This window comes from Belonocnema kinseyi, chromosome 5, assembly GCF_010883055.1.
Source record: "Belonocnema kinseyi isolate 2016_QV_RU_SX_M_011 chromosome 5, B_treatae_v1, whole genome shotgun sequence".
Taxonomy (NCBI): Eukaryota; Metazoa; Arthropoda; class Insecta; order Hymenoptera; family Cynipidae; genus Belonocnema; species Belonocnema kinseyi.
The window spans coordinates 6511899-6528072 of NC_046661.1; the positions used below are offsets into that span (position 1 = coordinate 6511899).

The window sequence follows — 16174 nt, forward strand, 5'->3', positions numbered from 1 at the left end:
ATACATGCAAAGTGCTACAACTCGAATGGTAATATCCCAATTTATAAATAAACTTTCTTTGAAATTATAAACATATTTATATATACAAACGCTCTTTAGTGTTTTTTATGTTATCTGTCAAATTTTTAACACGATATCTCAATCCGTGTGGATGTAGTGAACACCAAAAAAATGAAAATAATTTTCCCACTTATTTTTACTCAAATAATTTTTTTCAAAATTATTACTCAAACTAAGTATACAAACGCAGTCTATTGTCTCATTTTATATATCCCAAACTTTGAGAGCGAAATATCATTGTCTTTGGTCGTGGTGAACACCAAAAAATTGTTTCCTAACCGAGGAATGGTTTGGTCACGTGGTCACCGTATAGCATGCCCTTAAAAGATAAAAGAGCAGTTGGATTGCAAAATGGCTTAGTGACAACGGTGGTAGAGTTGCGCTCTTTTTATGTTGAAAGCATGCGGCTTCTCCTATTCCCTCGAAGTGGAGACGGGAGCGGGAACCTCAATCCGAGAGTTCTCCCCACTCTGTCGAATATTGGGCGCGCGTTGCAATGAAATTAATAGGCTGATAAGTTTAAACTGCTATAGATTTCAAAAATTTTAACCTCATCTACAAAATTCTGAATGAGTCAGTGAAAAAAACCGCCTAAGAACGTAACTGATTTCACTGTAAAGATCATTTTATTGAGAACTAATTATCTATTACTGTTACACCTTCTGTAAATGTTGTTGTCATAAAAATGAAAAAATTTAAATAATTGTAGCTTACAGAGTTAATTATAAGGGAGGACCTTATCTCCGTTCCAAGTTTTGATAGAAACCTCAGCCAATGCTTAAGATAAGTAAACAAATTTAAATAATACGATGACATACAAATTAAAGGTTCAAAATTATTAAATTATTTCCTATTAGCAATTAGTTTTTCTACGTTCTTTTATGTCGCCTAAAGACGGTGAGTTTACCTGATCCAGGCAATAAGCCAGGCGTCAAAAATATTAATTTTAATTATGAAGAAAGCGGTAGTTTATCAAATTTATTTTCCCTTGTATTACACTTTGTTATTAATATAAACATTTATGTCAATAACAATTTGAGGCTCGACGAGCCTCACAACTTTTATTCCGAATTGTTTTTTATCAAATTGACAGTTTTTTTTACTAAAAATTGAAGACCGGAAATTTTGATTGTACCGAAATTAACGAATTTTTATACTGAACTCGCGAACCCCCGGCTTCTGTTTGATAAGTTGATCTCAGTTCTTATCCATATAGAAAACCTCTACGGATGCCAACCATGTTTTAAAAATATATTTTTTTATATTTGCGACATCAAACTGATTGGAATTCATTACCTTCATGAATCGTTTCCCCAGATTTTGACGAAAAAGCGTCTGCAAGTAATTTTCGCGGAGGAAAACCTTACAGTGAGAAAGTTCTTCCTTAATGTTCAAGGAAGACTTAGACCAAATTTGATACAATTTATTATCTTTGCCTAAAAGATCCAAGAGATTTTTTGTAGACAAGCGTGCACTCAACTCGATTCGACCGGCGCACATTACCGGTTTTGGATTTTTGTTAGAAAAATGCAGCGTTTAATTTTGAACAGAATTATGACTGACAATTTTTGAGTTGTTACTTATTTAAACTTTTATGTTAATGCAAAAAAAGAAAAAAATGTCAATTTTAACGGTTTTATTATTTATCTACTTCAAAAACCATTTTCCATGCTTCCTATTGCTTGAATTTGGTGCACAGGGATCCATGAATAAAAGAAATTGTTCAAGTTAATTGTTAAGAACCAATTATATTAACAAAGAGCCAAAATCATGGATTTTTCGCTCGCTAAGTATAATTTTGCATTAAAATTGTTTGCCTTCACCGTAAAAATGACACTTGATCATCCAAAGTTGTCAATTGATATTTTTTATAATTGATTAAGCAAATTATATGAATAAATTCCTGTTATCAGCATTCATGAAAAAATCGTTTTTTTCTTATTATTCTGTACAAACAATCCCTTCAGTGATTTTAATTGATTAAAATTTGTCAACCGATATTTGTTTATAATTTTGCTCAATAAATTATATAAACAAATGCCTATCATCAGCATCAATGGGCAAAATACTTGTTTATAATTTTGTTCAATAAATTATATAAATAAATGCCTATCATCAGCATCAATGGGCAAAAAAGATTCGTTCTTCCTTTTTATTCTGTAGAATCTATTTAGTCAGTGATTTTAATTGAAGAAAATTTGACAACGGATATTTTTTTATAATTTTGTCCAACAAACTATATAAAACCATGTCTATTATCGGCATTTATCGGCTAAAAAGAATCATTTTTTCTTCTCATTCTATACAAACTATCTTGTCAGTGACTTCAATTTAAGATTATTTGTAAAGCGATAGTTGCTTATAATTTTTCTACCATAAATAAATTATATAAAGAAATGTTTATCATCGGAATTAATTAATGGTTTATGGTCATTATTGCGATAAAGGCAAGCAATTATAAAGCAAAAAATCCATGATTTTTGCTATTTGTTATTATAATTTGTTTATCGCAATTAACTTAACAATTCAACAACTTTTTGAATTCTTTGTATTTAAAAAAAAGTGCAATTAATAAAATGCAAGTATCGGGTTGCAGATTTAAAAATATGATAACTTCAATGACATTTTTTGCTTTTAATTTCCGATTTCATACTACTTTTTATTTATGAAAAGCGCAATTACAAAAAACTTGCTAAAAATTTTTAGCTTATCAAAAATTGGTTAAAATGTTGGCGAAAAATAGAAGCTCTTTATATTTCGTCAACGTTATCAGACATTGTCACGTGGATTCCGTTATCTTCATATCCTTTACTGTCGCTGTCACTGTCCTCTCTAACATTGATGGTGATAGGTTGTGTACACATTAATTTTACGATATCCGACTATTTTCCTCGATATTCATTCTTAATTGTTTGTGCATCGCAAAAATAGTTTGGTGACAAACTTGGTGGTAAATTCTCCATAGTTTCTCTGCACAATTACAGCACGTCGTTAATTTTAAATGTCTTATTATTTGTTGCAACATGTTTCTTTATGTAAACCCAAATTAATTCTATTGGGTTTAGTTTGAAAGGAGCTGCTGGAAACCACAGAAGCTTCACTTCGCCTTTTTTAATCTGCTGGGCTATTGTATCCAACAGATAAGTTTTTATGAATTAAAACTGTTGTGACAGATTGTAAAGATCGTTCCTCTTCATTTCATGGAAAGTTCTTTTGCCTACTGAAAGATCAATACCTTTGCGAATTAACCATGAGTTTATTTCCTCTTTCTTCCATGCTGACTCTCTTGCCCGCGACTGAAGGAGTTACGAATCCCCAACGATAACTACCTATTTTTTGGACCCGCGAAAAGACGCATGTGAAAATTCTTGGAACGTTTTTCCGAAACAGATTTCACCCAGCCACTTTTTATAGTGTGATTTGCCCCGCACTACAACTCATCCGTGAAATCAATAGAACAAATCAGTTTCCGATAAGTTTAGATTTCATTTGAAAAATCTCATCGATTTTTTGTCACTTTCGAACTCTCCATTAATATTGGTTTTTTATCCAATTTCGTGTACAGAAAATAATTTTTTTTTAGTAATCTCCACAAAGTGGTTCTATACATTCTGGAAAATCTGGCACTTCTTCCGCAGTTCGCTTGACTAAGTTTTGGTAATATTTTCTATTTAAGGTACTGCTAGCAGCTTTCATATATTTGAAAAATGTTCTAACTTTCAGAACCATTCCTTTTTCCTCTGCAATTAAAACGAGACTTCTGTCAACATGGTTGCGCAACGGGAGACATTGTTAGACAATGTTTTAATTCTCTTCGTTTTCTTGAATTTGTTTTTTTTATCATTATCGGCGAACACTTCTTTGTTATTCATTTTTTGTCTTTCTTGAAGTGGGCCATAATTTTTTGCTTCCATTTTTCTCGTAACTACGAGTATATTGCACAAAATCTCGTATGAAATAGTGTTAATTTTCAAATAATCGAACAATATTGTTATTTACTTTTATGTAACTCTAAAGGTGCACGACATTCAAGGTATGGGTGCTTCTGAAGCGGACAACGCTTGATAAAAAGCTTATCCAAATACAAATTCGCAGCTAGATTATGTATGGCCTGTACAGCTGGAGGGGGAGTTCGATACTACTTGAGCTAGTGCATGAGGTTGGTGCTGGAACATAGGTTGACGGTCTATCCTGCTTGTGTGTGAGACTTGCAAATGCAGTGACGCGATGTGGCTACGCCGCCCATGAAGGTTGCTGGCTGCTCAGGATGCAGCGGTGGAATGTCGTGGAGACGTGCGCTGGTTAGCTTTGACAGCAAAAACTGGAGACATATCTTGGTTGATTCTGTTTTAGCTGCAGCTGAAACTTATGAGCCACACATAGGGTGCTTATTGGTACGGCCCGTCCTGAGTTGATGGACCGATCAAGGAAGGTAGGGAGTGAGACGGTCATTTGTGAGGGGGGAGGGAGATAGTGGAGCATTTGAGAATTCTGAAAAATGACCGGGTCGTGAAGAGAAAAAAATAAAGTGTGCAAATCCCTCATTCCTCTCGGCGTATTCTTCAGGCTGGTGGTTGGTTTAAGGTGGATCCTCCGTATCCACCCGATTATCAGAGCCTTTCAGGCTTGAAGTCTGCCTAGCGGCGCGCTGGACCCCTCTTGTCGTTGAAAGATCGTTCAGTTAAACATCATGTTCGAATTAAGAAATCAGTCCCACGAGGACCTTTTTCGTTTTGTTTTTGGTTTTAGGTTGGAAGGATGGACAGGATTCTCTACATGGACGAAACAGGAAGAATAGAGGAAGGTTCTTCAGCTACTGCAGGGTCTCGAAGTAAACATTTTGTTCAACAATTTATTTAAGATGAAATCCCGCTCCTCCAGATTGCGCAGGTTAGGTTTGTGCAACAAGTCCAGTTTTATGTCTCCCAAGCGTTTGCGAGTCGAAGGAACAAACCCATCAAGAACCCGTGTTTCGTTCGATTTCAGTCCGATCCAAACTTAATCCTTTCATTCTAGACTGGGTTAATTTCACCCTTACGATATTTTCGGTTCGTTGTATCTTTAAAATGCGGCAATGAGAAGTTCCAATTAGTGTGCGTAAAAATAGTGGGGGGGGGGGGGCACACTCCTATTGGATCGTTCAACTAGTGCCATTAAGGCCTTAACATACGAAAGTTACGCATCGAAAGTTTTTGTGCGGGTCTAAACTACTTAGGCTCGGTTCAACGTGTGAAAATCGACTTCAGAACAAAACCCAACACAAGTGCGCGGTTTAATGAAATTATTACATCCTGCGCCATTATGCGTGCTGCCCGCCTTTTTGCCTCTCTAGTCTCTCAACATTACATATAATGAAATTAATAACCTGATAAGTTTAAACTAATTACATGATGTGATGTAATACTACCAGGATGTTAAACGAAAGAGCGTAGTAAATATTAAATAACGTTGTAACATGATATTATAGGTAACATAATACGTACAACGTATAACATAGGGAAATAGAAATTAAACAAAGAAACATTTAAAAAGTATAAGGGGACATATACGCATTATATAACATTTTCATACTATGCCTGTCTTTTCAGGTTAGGGATCCCACTTGGGCGACGTGCTACTGCCTTTCAGGTAGAGGTCCTGGCCGTCCTACGCTGTCGTAACACGCTATTAGAAGAAAACGCTCCTGGCAGGTAGATTACGATCTAATCAGACAGCAAAGCGACATGAGCTGTTGTTTGAAAACCAGAAACTGCATCAGAACTGATTTGGGGAATCCAAAATGAAGTTAAACTAACTTGCAGAAAAGAACAAAGTGGCTCTCATTTGCGTCCCTAGTAATGTAGGGATCAAAGGAAATAAAGAGGCAGTTCGATTTAATAAATTCGGCGCGGAAAGCGAATACATAAGACTGGAACCGACAGTGTCTGGAATTAGCTAGAATCAGACAGAATGCCCTTGGGGCCCCTTTTGGAGAACACGAGGAGATGATTTTGTGATCAATGATTGATATACAGGGTGCGGCAAGTTAGCTTTTTTTTTGAAATACGCGCCACTTCAGCTACAGGGGTGGGAGCGCACTGGGTGTGGTCTCATTCGACTCAGTAGGTTCTAAAGTTCTAAAGATCTAAAATTCTAAAGTAGTTCTAAAGCTAACTTTGTGGTCACCATGCGTTGGAATCGTGAGAAACTAGTGTTTACCGTCGAGGCCTATTTTTCGAATAAGTGTTCAGCTTACAGATACATCAAGAATTGGAGTCCGTCGGCCCGTCTGATTACCTGAGAATATCGAGCGAGTAAGAGATTCTATTTTGCAATCACCACAGCGTTCAACTACCGAGAGCAATTAGTTAAGGGCGTGGCACAATATGCTTTATAAATTAAGTGCCATAGGAGCTCCAAGGGGCTTCTTGTCCGCTTTTATATTAAAATAATTAATTAAGTTTTTGCCAAATTATTTAATATTTAACCAAATAATTAACCAAAACAAAAAAGTCTCCGCTTCAGATTAGATTGAAGCAATTTTTAGATTTGTTTTGGATATGCCATAATTTAATTACGCATAAGATTAGGGACTTAAAGTCATAAGCAGAAGAAACTTTTGATAACAATATGAGGAAAACCATATTTTTCCCAAATTATGAATTCATTGACAGCCTGCCTAAATATTTTGAGAAATATCTTTCAGAAAGAATATACACATTATTAATAGATCTGAATTGGATAGAAATTTTTTTGATTTTTCCGGAGGATTGCATGACATTTTATGAACTTGAATGTCAAGACAGATTTCCCATATTTATTTGTCATATTCATGATTTTTCATACTAAACTTACTTTTCAGCTAAATTATTTTAAATTCATCCAAATAATTTTTCGAAACTTCAACAAGAGGTTAAATAGTTAAATTAGTAGCTAAAAAATTAATTTAAAGAAACGATAAATAATATCTACAAATAATTAAATTTTCAACGGAGAAAATAAATTTTTAACAAAGTAGCTCAACTTGCAACCTATTAGTTGTATTTCAATACAAAAAAGATTAATTCATAATGAAAAATATAATAAATGCATTTCTAAATATAAGAATAAGTGAATAAAAAATAGCAACGTCTTAAAACAAATAGTTAAATTTTTAACAAAAGAAGATGAAGTCTGAACCAAAAATGTAATATAGACTTTTAATTTAAAAAGAATGAACTTTAAGCAAAAAAAGTCGTATTTCCTTATTACGTTATAATAATTGTTTTGTGATCACAAGTTTTGAAAATAGCTTTAACGGTTATTATTTACACAAAAAAATTTCAGTCTCTCTCCTGCAAACCACGCAATTAGCCTCCCTTCTGTTTGAAAACAGTATTAAAAAATATGTATGACACTGAAATCTACATATTAATCGCTAAAATGGCACTAATAATAATTAAAAGCATTTTCATTAATGAAAAATTCGTTTTATACCATAGTAAAATATTACATATCTATCATTACAAATAATAAAATGGTTTGGAAAAAATACGGTGTCTGATAATGTTAGATGCAATTGTATGGTATTATTTTTAAAAAAGATAGACTTATAAATAGTTGTAAATACAAATATTAAATTAATCATCATTTATTTAAAGGTGCTATCGTAGAGAACGACTCAGAAAAATCGACGCCGCTCTCAGATGATGTCGTACCAACTCCAAGCCGTCATGAATTCTCAACAAACGCAGAATTAAACTTATCCTGCTGTGTTCTCATGCTTGATGTTTTGCTAAAGCAGGTAAGTAATTCAATCCGCCATATTGTTATTCGTTACATTGTAACCCGTTATATTGTTCAATGTGGTGTTTCAAAATTTGTCTCGGTTAGACCATCCAGGAAGCAAGTCGTTTTACGTTTTAGATTTTTAATAACCTCGAAATCTTGATACAGCAACATGATAATGATATTAATTGTCAAAAGACTCACGCGGAATCAACGGGAATGACTTGTGGCCCGCACAGTGACAAAGAAACAGCCCTCCGTTGGTATAGTGGCCTGCAAACGGATATTCATTGAGTTTCGCGCTGAATGCGACCACCCCCCTAAGCCATGGGTGTAGAGTGATTGTGCCCATGCCACTTTGGTACCTAGGGGTTACGAAAGTGTCCTAACGGCCTCTCGTGACACCTGACGACCTCCCTGAGTAATTAGTCTTACCCTTGCATACGAGGCTCTGCAGTGGCAGATCTTTTATTTCCCTAGCTCGCTTTTGGGAACTAAAATGGATCACATAAACTTAATTACAAAAATCCTAATCTGTCTTTCCGGCAAGCCTTGCTCAGGCGGCGGCTGATACATCGGAGACTACCACGTCGATATCCAGCATCTGTCAGACGTAATGACTGCTCCCGGTCTCACCATTAGCAAAATTGACTTGCTGCACAGCAAAGGCGCCTCTGCAGTTTTTCAGAGGGACATGGCTGCGAGGTACACAGGATATCTCACTAATTCAGGAACCCTGGTTGGTGCGAGATACCATTAGGGAGTAGGGGGGAGGGGCTAGTTTTTGTTATAAGGACCTCAAGGCAGCCAATCCAAGGGCTTGCATACTGGCAAAGGGAGTCAACGTCGTCTCGCTGCTTGAGCTATGTTCTAGAGACCTGATAATGATATTCACGGATCTTAAAGGAAGGGGTAGGCTAGTCATGGAATCGTCTGACTTTCCATATAACTCCATCAACTCAAAGGATTTAACACTGTTGGAATACCTAATCACCACTGACTCAGATATTCTTAATATGGGAAACACCCCGACGTTTCGTAATTCGGCCAAGACGGAAGTCATTGACATCACTCTCTGCATCGGTAGCTTTACAGATAACATCAAGAAGTAAAGATTCTTATATGAACCCACTCGCTCAGATCACTCACAAATAGAGTTTGTGTTTGAATTCGATGTACGCATCGGCCCTAAATGGTTCAGAAATCCAAGAAGAACGGACTGGGGTCTTTTTACTACAGAACTTAAAGTTCACTTTCAGGGGTGCCCAGGTCAATTAGAGACGTGGATATCCTGAAGATGGCGGTCGAGATTTTCACGGAAGCCATCAACTCTACTTATGAAAGTAATTTTCGACCTTCAAAAGTCCTAAAAGGTGAAGAGACACACGGCTGCTAGCGAACGAGTAGTTACCCCAGATGGGCCCTGCAGTGCTTCATCCTTTACAAGTCTCCTGGTCCAGATGGCGTATATAGTACTTGGTCCTCTTACAGACGGCTGGTGAGATCATCATTGGGCTGATTGTGAGACTTGTTAGGGCTAGTCTGACGTTGGGTTATGTTCCGGCGCAACAACACGCCTATAGGGCTGGTCACTCGACTGAGACGGCCCTAAGCACAACAGTTAACCTAATTGAAAAACAACTGAAGCAGAAAGGCTTCACGATTGGAAACTTCATGGACATCGAAGGCGCCTTTAACTACACATCTGGAGAGGTGATCAGAACAGCCATTAGCGCACACGGTGTGCCTACTGCAGTCGTGGAATGGACCTGCCATATGTTGGCCAATAGGAATCTAACCACGACTGAGGTTGATACCACTTTATGTGGAACTGTTTACTCGGGATGTACAAAGGGAGGTGTTTTATCACCCTTCCCGTGGTGCCTGGTAGTGGATAAATTGCTTCATCTACTCACGAGTCATGGCCACCACGTTCTAGGCTATGCGGACGATAAACTGGTTATCGTGCGCGATCAGCATCTGAATGCGCTCTCAAAGTAATACAGCAAGCGCTAAGAATAGTAGATTCATGGTGTAAGAAGCCTGGACTATCAGTCAATCCGAGTAAGACAGATGCAGTTGTAATCACCAGAAGGTACAAGTGGGGAACCACGAGTACATTAAAATTGGTTGGGAAAAACCGAAAATCAAAGAGCAAGCAAAATATCTAGAAGTCATTCTGGATTCTTAAAACCGGAGACAGTTGTGTAGATCTACACAGCGATCCTGCGACCCAGACTAACCTATGCAGGAGTCGTCTGGTGGAGCAGGGTCGAACTGTCTACTGTGAAGTCCCAACTGAAAAGGATCAGGAGACTGATTCTGAGAGGTATCACTGGTTCATAGAAGTCGACAACCACGATGACTCACGTCCACACCATAAAGTAAGTGGCTGCGAAGGCGGCCTGAAGATTAAATATAGTAAACGATAACAGTATCTCGACAGTTATGCGGATAACAATCGAGATCGCAAGGAGGCCGACACTGAGCATGCTCAGGGATAGAATGTCCACTTGTCGCTATATTTTTGACAAGAAGTACCGAATTAGCCTATGCACGAAAGAGGAATTGGTTAACGGTGAGACACAACTGTCCAGTGATGGAGACCGCTGGTTCACAGGTGGCTCCAAGAACAAGGAGAACGCTGGAGCAGTTGTATATCGTAGAAGGAACGGAATGGGCTTCAAGATTGCCATAGGCTTCTACGCAACAGTCCTACAATCTGAGATTATGGCCTGGCTCCAGTGCGCCAATAAGGCAATGGAGTATGACAATAAAAGAAACATTCGCATCTGCTCAGATGGTAGGGCTGCTATGATGGCCCTCAATGGAACAACATCCACGTCGCTACTAGTATGGGAGTGCCTTGGGACACTAAATAAGTTAGCGACAGAAAACCGAGTCACTCTGCTCTGGATCCCTGGACACAGGGGCTTCAGGAGCAATGAGATATCGGACAGGCTAGCAAAGCTAGCAACAAAGGAAAATTTTGCTGGACCTGAGCCAGTTGTACGAATTTCCAGTAGGCTCCTCACTGAAAATATTAACAGTTAGCTCACCGGGGAACATCAGAATGAGTGGCATTTAGTCTCTGGCTGCAGAGAGGCTAAAACACTCTTTGGCTCAAAGCTAAACCCTCATCGAGCGAAGGAAATATTCAAACTCGGGAGGAATGAAGTCAAAGTCCTAACAGAAATGTGTATGGGATATGGAAACCTCCATTATCACAGACATAAGATTGGGCTCGAAGAAAGTCCCCTCTGTCTTCTGTACAGAAAAGATAATGAGTCTTCTACTCATATTCTCTGTCACTGCCCTGTGATTGCAGATAAACGTGTAACACTCAGAGACAGTTATTGCATCAATGAGTCTGAAATATTAGCCAACAGCGTGGCTGCGGTCCTCTCCCTATTCAGTGAGGTTTGAGGCCACGTTAAAGGCTTATAAGGGGACGCAAAGGGCCATTCAACCGTTAGGCGCTGTGACGGTCTCAACCCAGAATATTATTAATACAAATAATAGAGTTAACTTTAGTAAAATTCTCTTTTATTTTTTTTTTTCAATAAAAGCGTGTCCTTAAGTAACTGTCAACTTAATTTTATTTTTTTCCTTCTCGCTGAGCAAAATGCGCTCATTGGTTATCAAAACATTTTGCTCACTATGTGTCCAACAAAGTCTGCTATTGCTTTTCAATAGACAATCAGATCAACTTACGGCAATAATTTATAAGCCTAGGACTCTAAGCAAACATTTGATAGGCCTTAGCCTCTAAATTCTGTTTTAGACATTGTTCACAGGCGCTAAAATTCCACTAATGGTAAAGATGGAATAAAAAGAAAATATATGTATGTTCTTTTGCATTAGCATGACCTTATGCGTGAGGATATCAAGGGTCGTAAGCTCGTTATTCGTCCATTGAACAACCCTAAACGAGTAGAATAGAACCGGGACGACAAGCATGTTATTTCCAGATAGCTTGATAGCCAGTAATATGAACTTCCTTCAGATGAAATCTGGCATACTTGCACAATCTCGCGCACTTCTTAGTGATATTTAAAGAAATCTGAAGTTTGCTTTTACCAAAAGGATAGATCATCAGGTCATTAGTCTAAAATACATGAGTAAACCTATAATGGCGATGATTCGTTTTGGAAAAAAGCGGAGGGCTCATGGAAACTTCCAAAAAGACGCCCGTATGGATGGCGACGTTGTTCATTATCATTCAATATTTTCCAGATGAGATAGTAAATCTATTTTTTCAAAGATGTATTAATCTCTCTATGCATTTCACTATGCGTGGTTGAACCTTCAAGCTTTTCAAAAGACAGATCATAAGTCTATGATAGTTTGAATCGAAAGCTTATCGATAGTCAATTCAGGCCATTTACAGGATTTACTGATGGGTTGCTGCATGCTTGCAGACGCACCTCTCGCACTCGGGTTACAGATATAGGTTCTCTGTACCAAGGGTTTCTTCTGAATATGGTTTCTATAATTAATAAGCAGTCGCAGATAATTGTTCAGGGATGATATTGAAGGAATAACCCCTAGGCGGAGGCGTAGCAACCATGCCGAAAGCTGAATGATATCTGGGCGAGGTGTCTCAAACGGTGACTCAGGGATACCGGGCGACCTGTAAGCTTATGCAGCATTATCCTCGCATGCGTGGCTCTACAAGGTTGGACGAACCCTTTTCCCTAGATGATCGACATAACAAGCAATCGAACGCGCAGGGTCGGACAACAATGTTAACTACCCTGGACTTTTGGCAACCAATTATTACGGAATTAATGTGATGGACAACATTTTTATACTTTTGAGTAGACGGATCAACTCGGGGATGAGCAGCTGAAGTGCTATGATTTCAGTATGGCCCCTGCATGAAAAGGCTACATGGCGCGACTGCATGCTCAGTGGTGCGAAAACACCCAGAGATCTCGCATTTTTCGCATAAATGACTGCGAAACCGTTCCGAGGAACTCCGGAAATGGGTTATATAAGCAATACTCAGAACAACCACAAGCAATGACTGCTCAGGAAATCTACCAGTGAAATCAAGTGTCCTTCATCTGCCTGCCTTCGTTCAGGCAGTCGATCGACTGCCTGCTGTTAAAAGAACGATCACTTTATGACTTACATTATGACTTACATAAATGCATTAATTTTTACCCCTTCGTCAATCAATCATGATTATTTGTGGAAACCACGGTGTAATTGGTAGCATTTGATTTTTAATATGAAGCATTAACAGCGAATTGTTCAACATAGTTTTTGATTAGCCTTGCAATTACTTTAAAATTATTTTTGATTTGCTTTTCCTTGGATCCGAACAGTTTACGTTTTCTCGCACTGCTTTTCACCCTACATACTTTAAGTGCTACACTTATTCCTTCAGTAAAGCTGTCTTTTTTTTATTGAATACGTCTCTTTTAACAGAATCACTTTTTATTTTTAAACTGATTGACAGTAAAAAGCGATAAGTGTTACTACAAATATGGCAGAGTAGAAACTGAGCTAGCTGGCTATGAATTCTAGATATCTATTTATTTCGATTCGCAATCAATAATATGTTGGAATATAACGTATAAGGAACCAGCTATGTTTACAGTGGTAGAAAATATGTCGAAACTCTCTGCCTTTATGTTAATAATACTACGTTGTAAATACACTCTACCGGCAGCCGGTTACTTCCTGAGCGAAAGCAAGCTGATGAAAGATACGTGATTTCGACTGTGCATACTTCCATTTGCCGGTAGTCGTTCGACTATTTTGCTATGAGTTATGTAGTCATACTACCTTAATATGATGTTTTCGGGGTCTCTGAAACCGAATCTAATGATAGTTAAACCCTACCTGGTCACTATCCGTCCCTAACCTACAAAAATGCTTCAAATAGCCGAATTAACACTATTCTACAATGAGTAATGTAGTCAAACCACTTTAACATTATTGTTTCGGGATTGCTGAAACCAAGTCCAATGTTAGTTAAACCTTATCTGGTCACTATTCGTCCCTTACGTCAAAAAGTACTTTAAAGCTTCGAATTAACACTATTCTGTGATGAGTTATGCAGTAAAACGACCTTATCATTATGGTTTCAGCGTCGCTGAAACTAATTCTTATACTCCTATAACTTCAGCTTTTTAGAATTGGTTCCCAACCTCTGGCAGCTCCCTGATTTTCTAAGATTATACGTTTAACTATCATATTGTACCTCTCTGCACTTTACAGGGTTCAGACTGTCTTTACCCTAAATACAGAATTCTGGCATAACATTTTTTATGGTTCTTTTTTTTCGTCTCATTCAGTAGTATACAGTGATTTTTGAATTTTTAACGCCTGAACATTTGTATATACTTAATATTTTACTTGTTATAAAAAACGAGTGTACACTGAGTGGTTTTCAGTTTTCAGTGAGTAAATCTCTTTTTTAGATGACGTTGAGTCTTCTTATGGTCTTTCTCGCTGTTATAGTGAATCCTAAGGTTTTGAAATTTTTTCCCCCAGTTGAACAGTGCTGTTCAATCCAGTATTGCTGCATTTGGGTTAGCTTGAACCAAAAATCAAGGTAAAAACCAAGATCGCTGTTGAATTTCTCGTTAAAAGTTTTTCTAAGAAAGAACTTAACGTTTCTAAAAACTATTTTACCTAGGGAAATATTTAGTCGTTTCGCAACTTTTTGGACACTCCAGGGAGTCTCAAAAGGTTCCGGACCCCCTTAATATTTCCTCAGGTAAAATATTTTTCATTGAGGTCAAGGTTATTCTTGAAGTAGGTTTTATGAGGAATTCAATGGTGAACCCCTTTTTGACTTTGACAGTAGATAGAGCGGAGAATTTCACGTTCAAATATGTATCAAGGTAATTGGTTCAATTTCACTTTGAAGGTCACTCTAATAACATTAAAACTTAACAAGGTACGAACGCCTCTGAGATCAGCAGCTTTTAGAAAAATGTCATAATAGTGGAAGTTATTTGTTTCAACTAGACCGGGAGCTAATGACAGATTGTGGTGCCCCATTTTCATAGCGCATGCCTTTTTACGGGTAAAAATTCACAAGAGATTTTTCGTGATCTTCATTTATAGCGAAAATTGTTTTTTTTTGTGCACGTCAAAATAAGAATTTACATTAAGAAACTATGTAAGTAATATTACTTTTGTCAGAAAGTTCATACTTTTTTTCGGCGTGAAATTCATCAATTACGTCCTAAAATCCTGAAAATTCTGAAATATGTTAAAACTTCTCAGCTTAATTCAAACGATCCCGCACATATTCAATTGCAAAAAAATGCATCTTACAAAAAATCACACTATCAAATAAATCGATACAATTTAGCAATACAAAATTTCTAGATGAGATAGTAAATCTAGTCCTCCAAAGCCGCAACAATCTCTCCATGCACGTTACTGTGTGGATGAACCTTCCATCTTTTAAACAGACAGATGATAAGTCTATCAGTTAAATATAAAGCTTTTCGGTACTTAATCCAGATAATAGACAGCACGCGCTGATGGGATTCTGCGCCCGTGCAGTCACGACTGTCAACAAGCAGGTTCTCCCAGGATGCTGCTATACCTTTTTTCGAGCCACGTTGTTTGTTCATACCTCTCCAATCACTTGTCTAAAAGCTATGTATGAAATATTCACAGCTATCCTAAATGATGGGATTGTTCGGCCATTTGGTCCTGTGTGACAACAAACGTACAAACAACGTGTCTCAAAGAAAGACGTGACAAGATGTCGGGAGAAACGGCGCATCGATAGATAGGTCTGCAAAGACGCAACGCACTACTAGCGCGACCTATCAGTGGTTTGCATTGTTTGAATTTTTATATTTTTGCACGTATTGTGATGTTGCAGTTTGGCACCTTCACAATGATCTAGTATTAAAGTAAAGTTTTCTAAAAATTATACGGAAATTAAACACCTCGAGTAAAGTTCGGCACTACATGAGCTTCATATCACTACGTTCAGGCTCATTCTAGTTTTTTTTTGTTCCTTTTGGCTTCGAGGGCATCCACAAATTCAAGGATCGTTCCTGGTGAGGCTGGGATATACGTGAATTACCGAAAATTCGTACTAAAAAGGTAATTGCGCTAAATTGAAGCACCAATAATATTCACTTTATGGGCTAATTGACCACAAAATCTGCAAAATGATAGGTATCGTACCGTCGAGAATTTAATTTTCTCTCTAACTATCGTCAAGGGTTATTCTTAATATTATACCTGAGAATAAACCCAGGGCGAAAGGACCATAAAGTCCGTCAGTGTACAGGCATTTCCGCCAAATTTATTTAACCTGAAATATATGCAATTGTTAACCCCGGTATGTTTCTTAATATCATTCGAGGGTTGGTGGACCCCC

The 16174-nt window shown here is 37.6% G+C and overlaps 1 protein-coding gene across 1 annotated transcript in view; it reads left to right on the top strand.

Annotated features, from left to right (window-relative positions):
• The window catches only part of LOC117172902 (protein unc-79 homolog), a 1455529-nt gene that overhangs the window by 801279 nt on the left and 638076 nt on the right, over positions 1-16174 (top strand). Inside the window, exon 14 of the mRNA XM_033361197.1 lies at positions 7680-7822. Coding sequence (XP_033217088.1) covers positions 7680-7822 — 143 coding nt within the window. The remainder of the gene's footprint in view (positions 1-7679; positions 7823-16174) is intronic.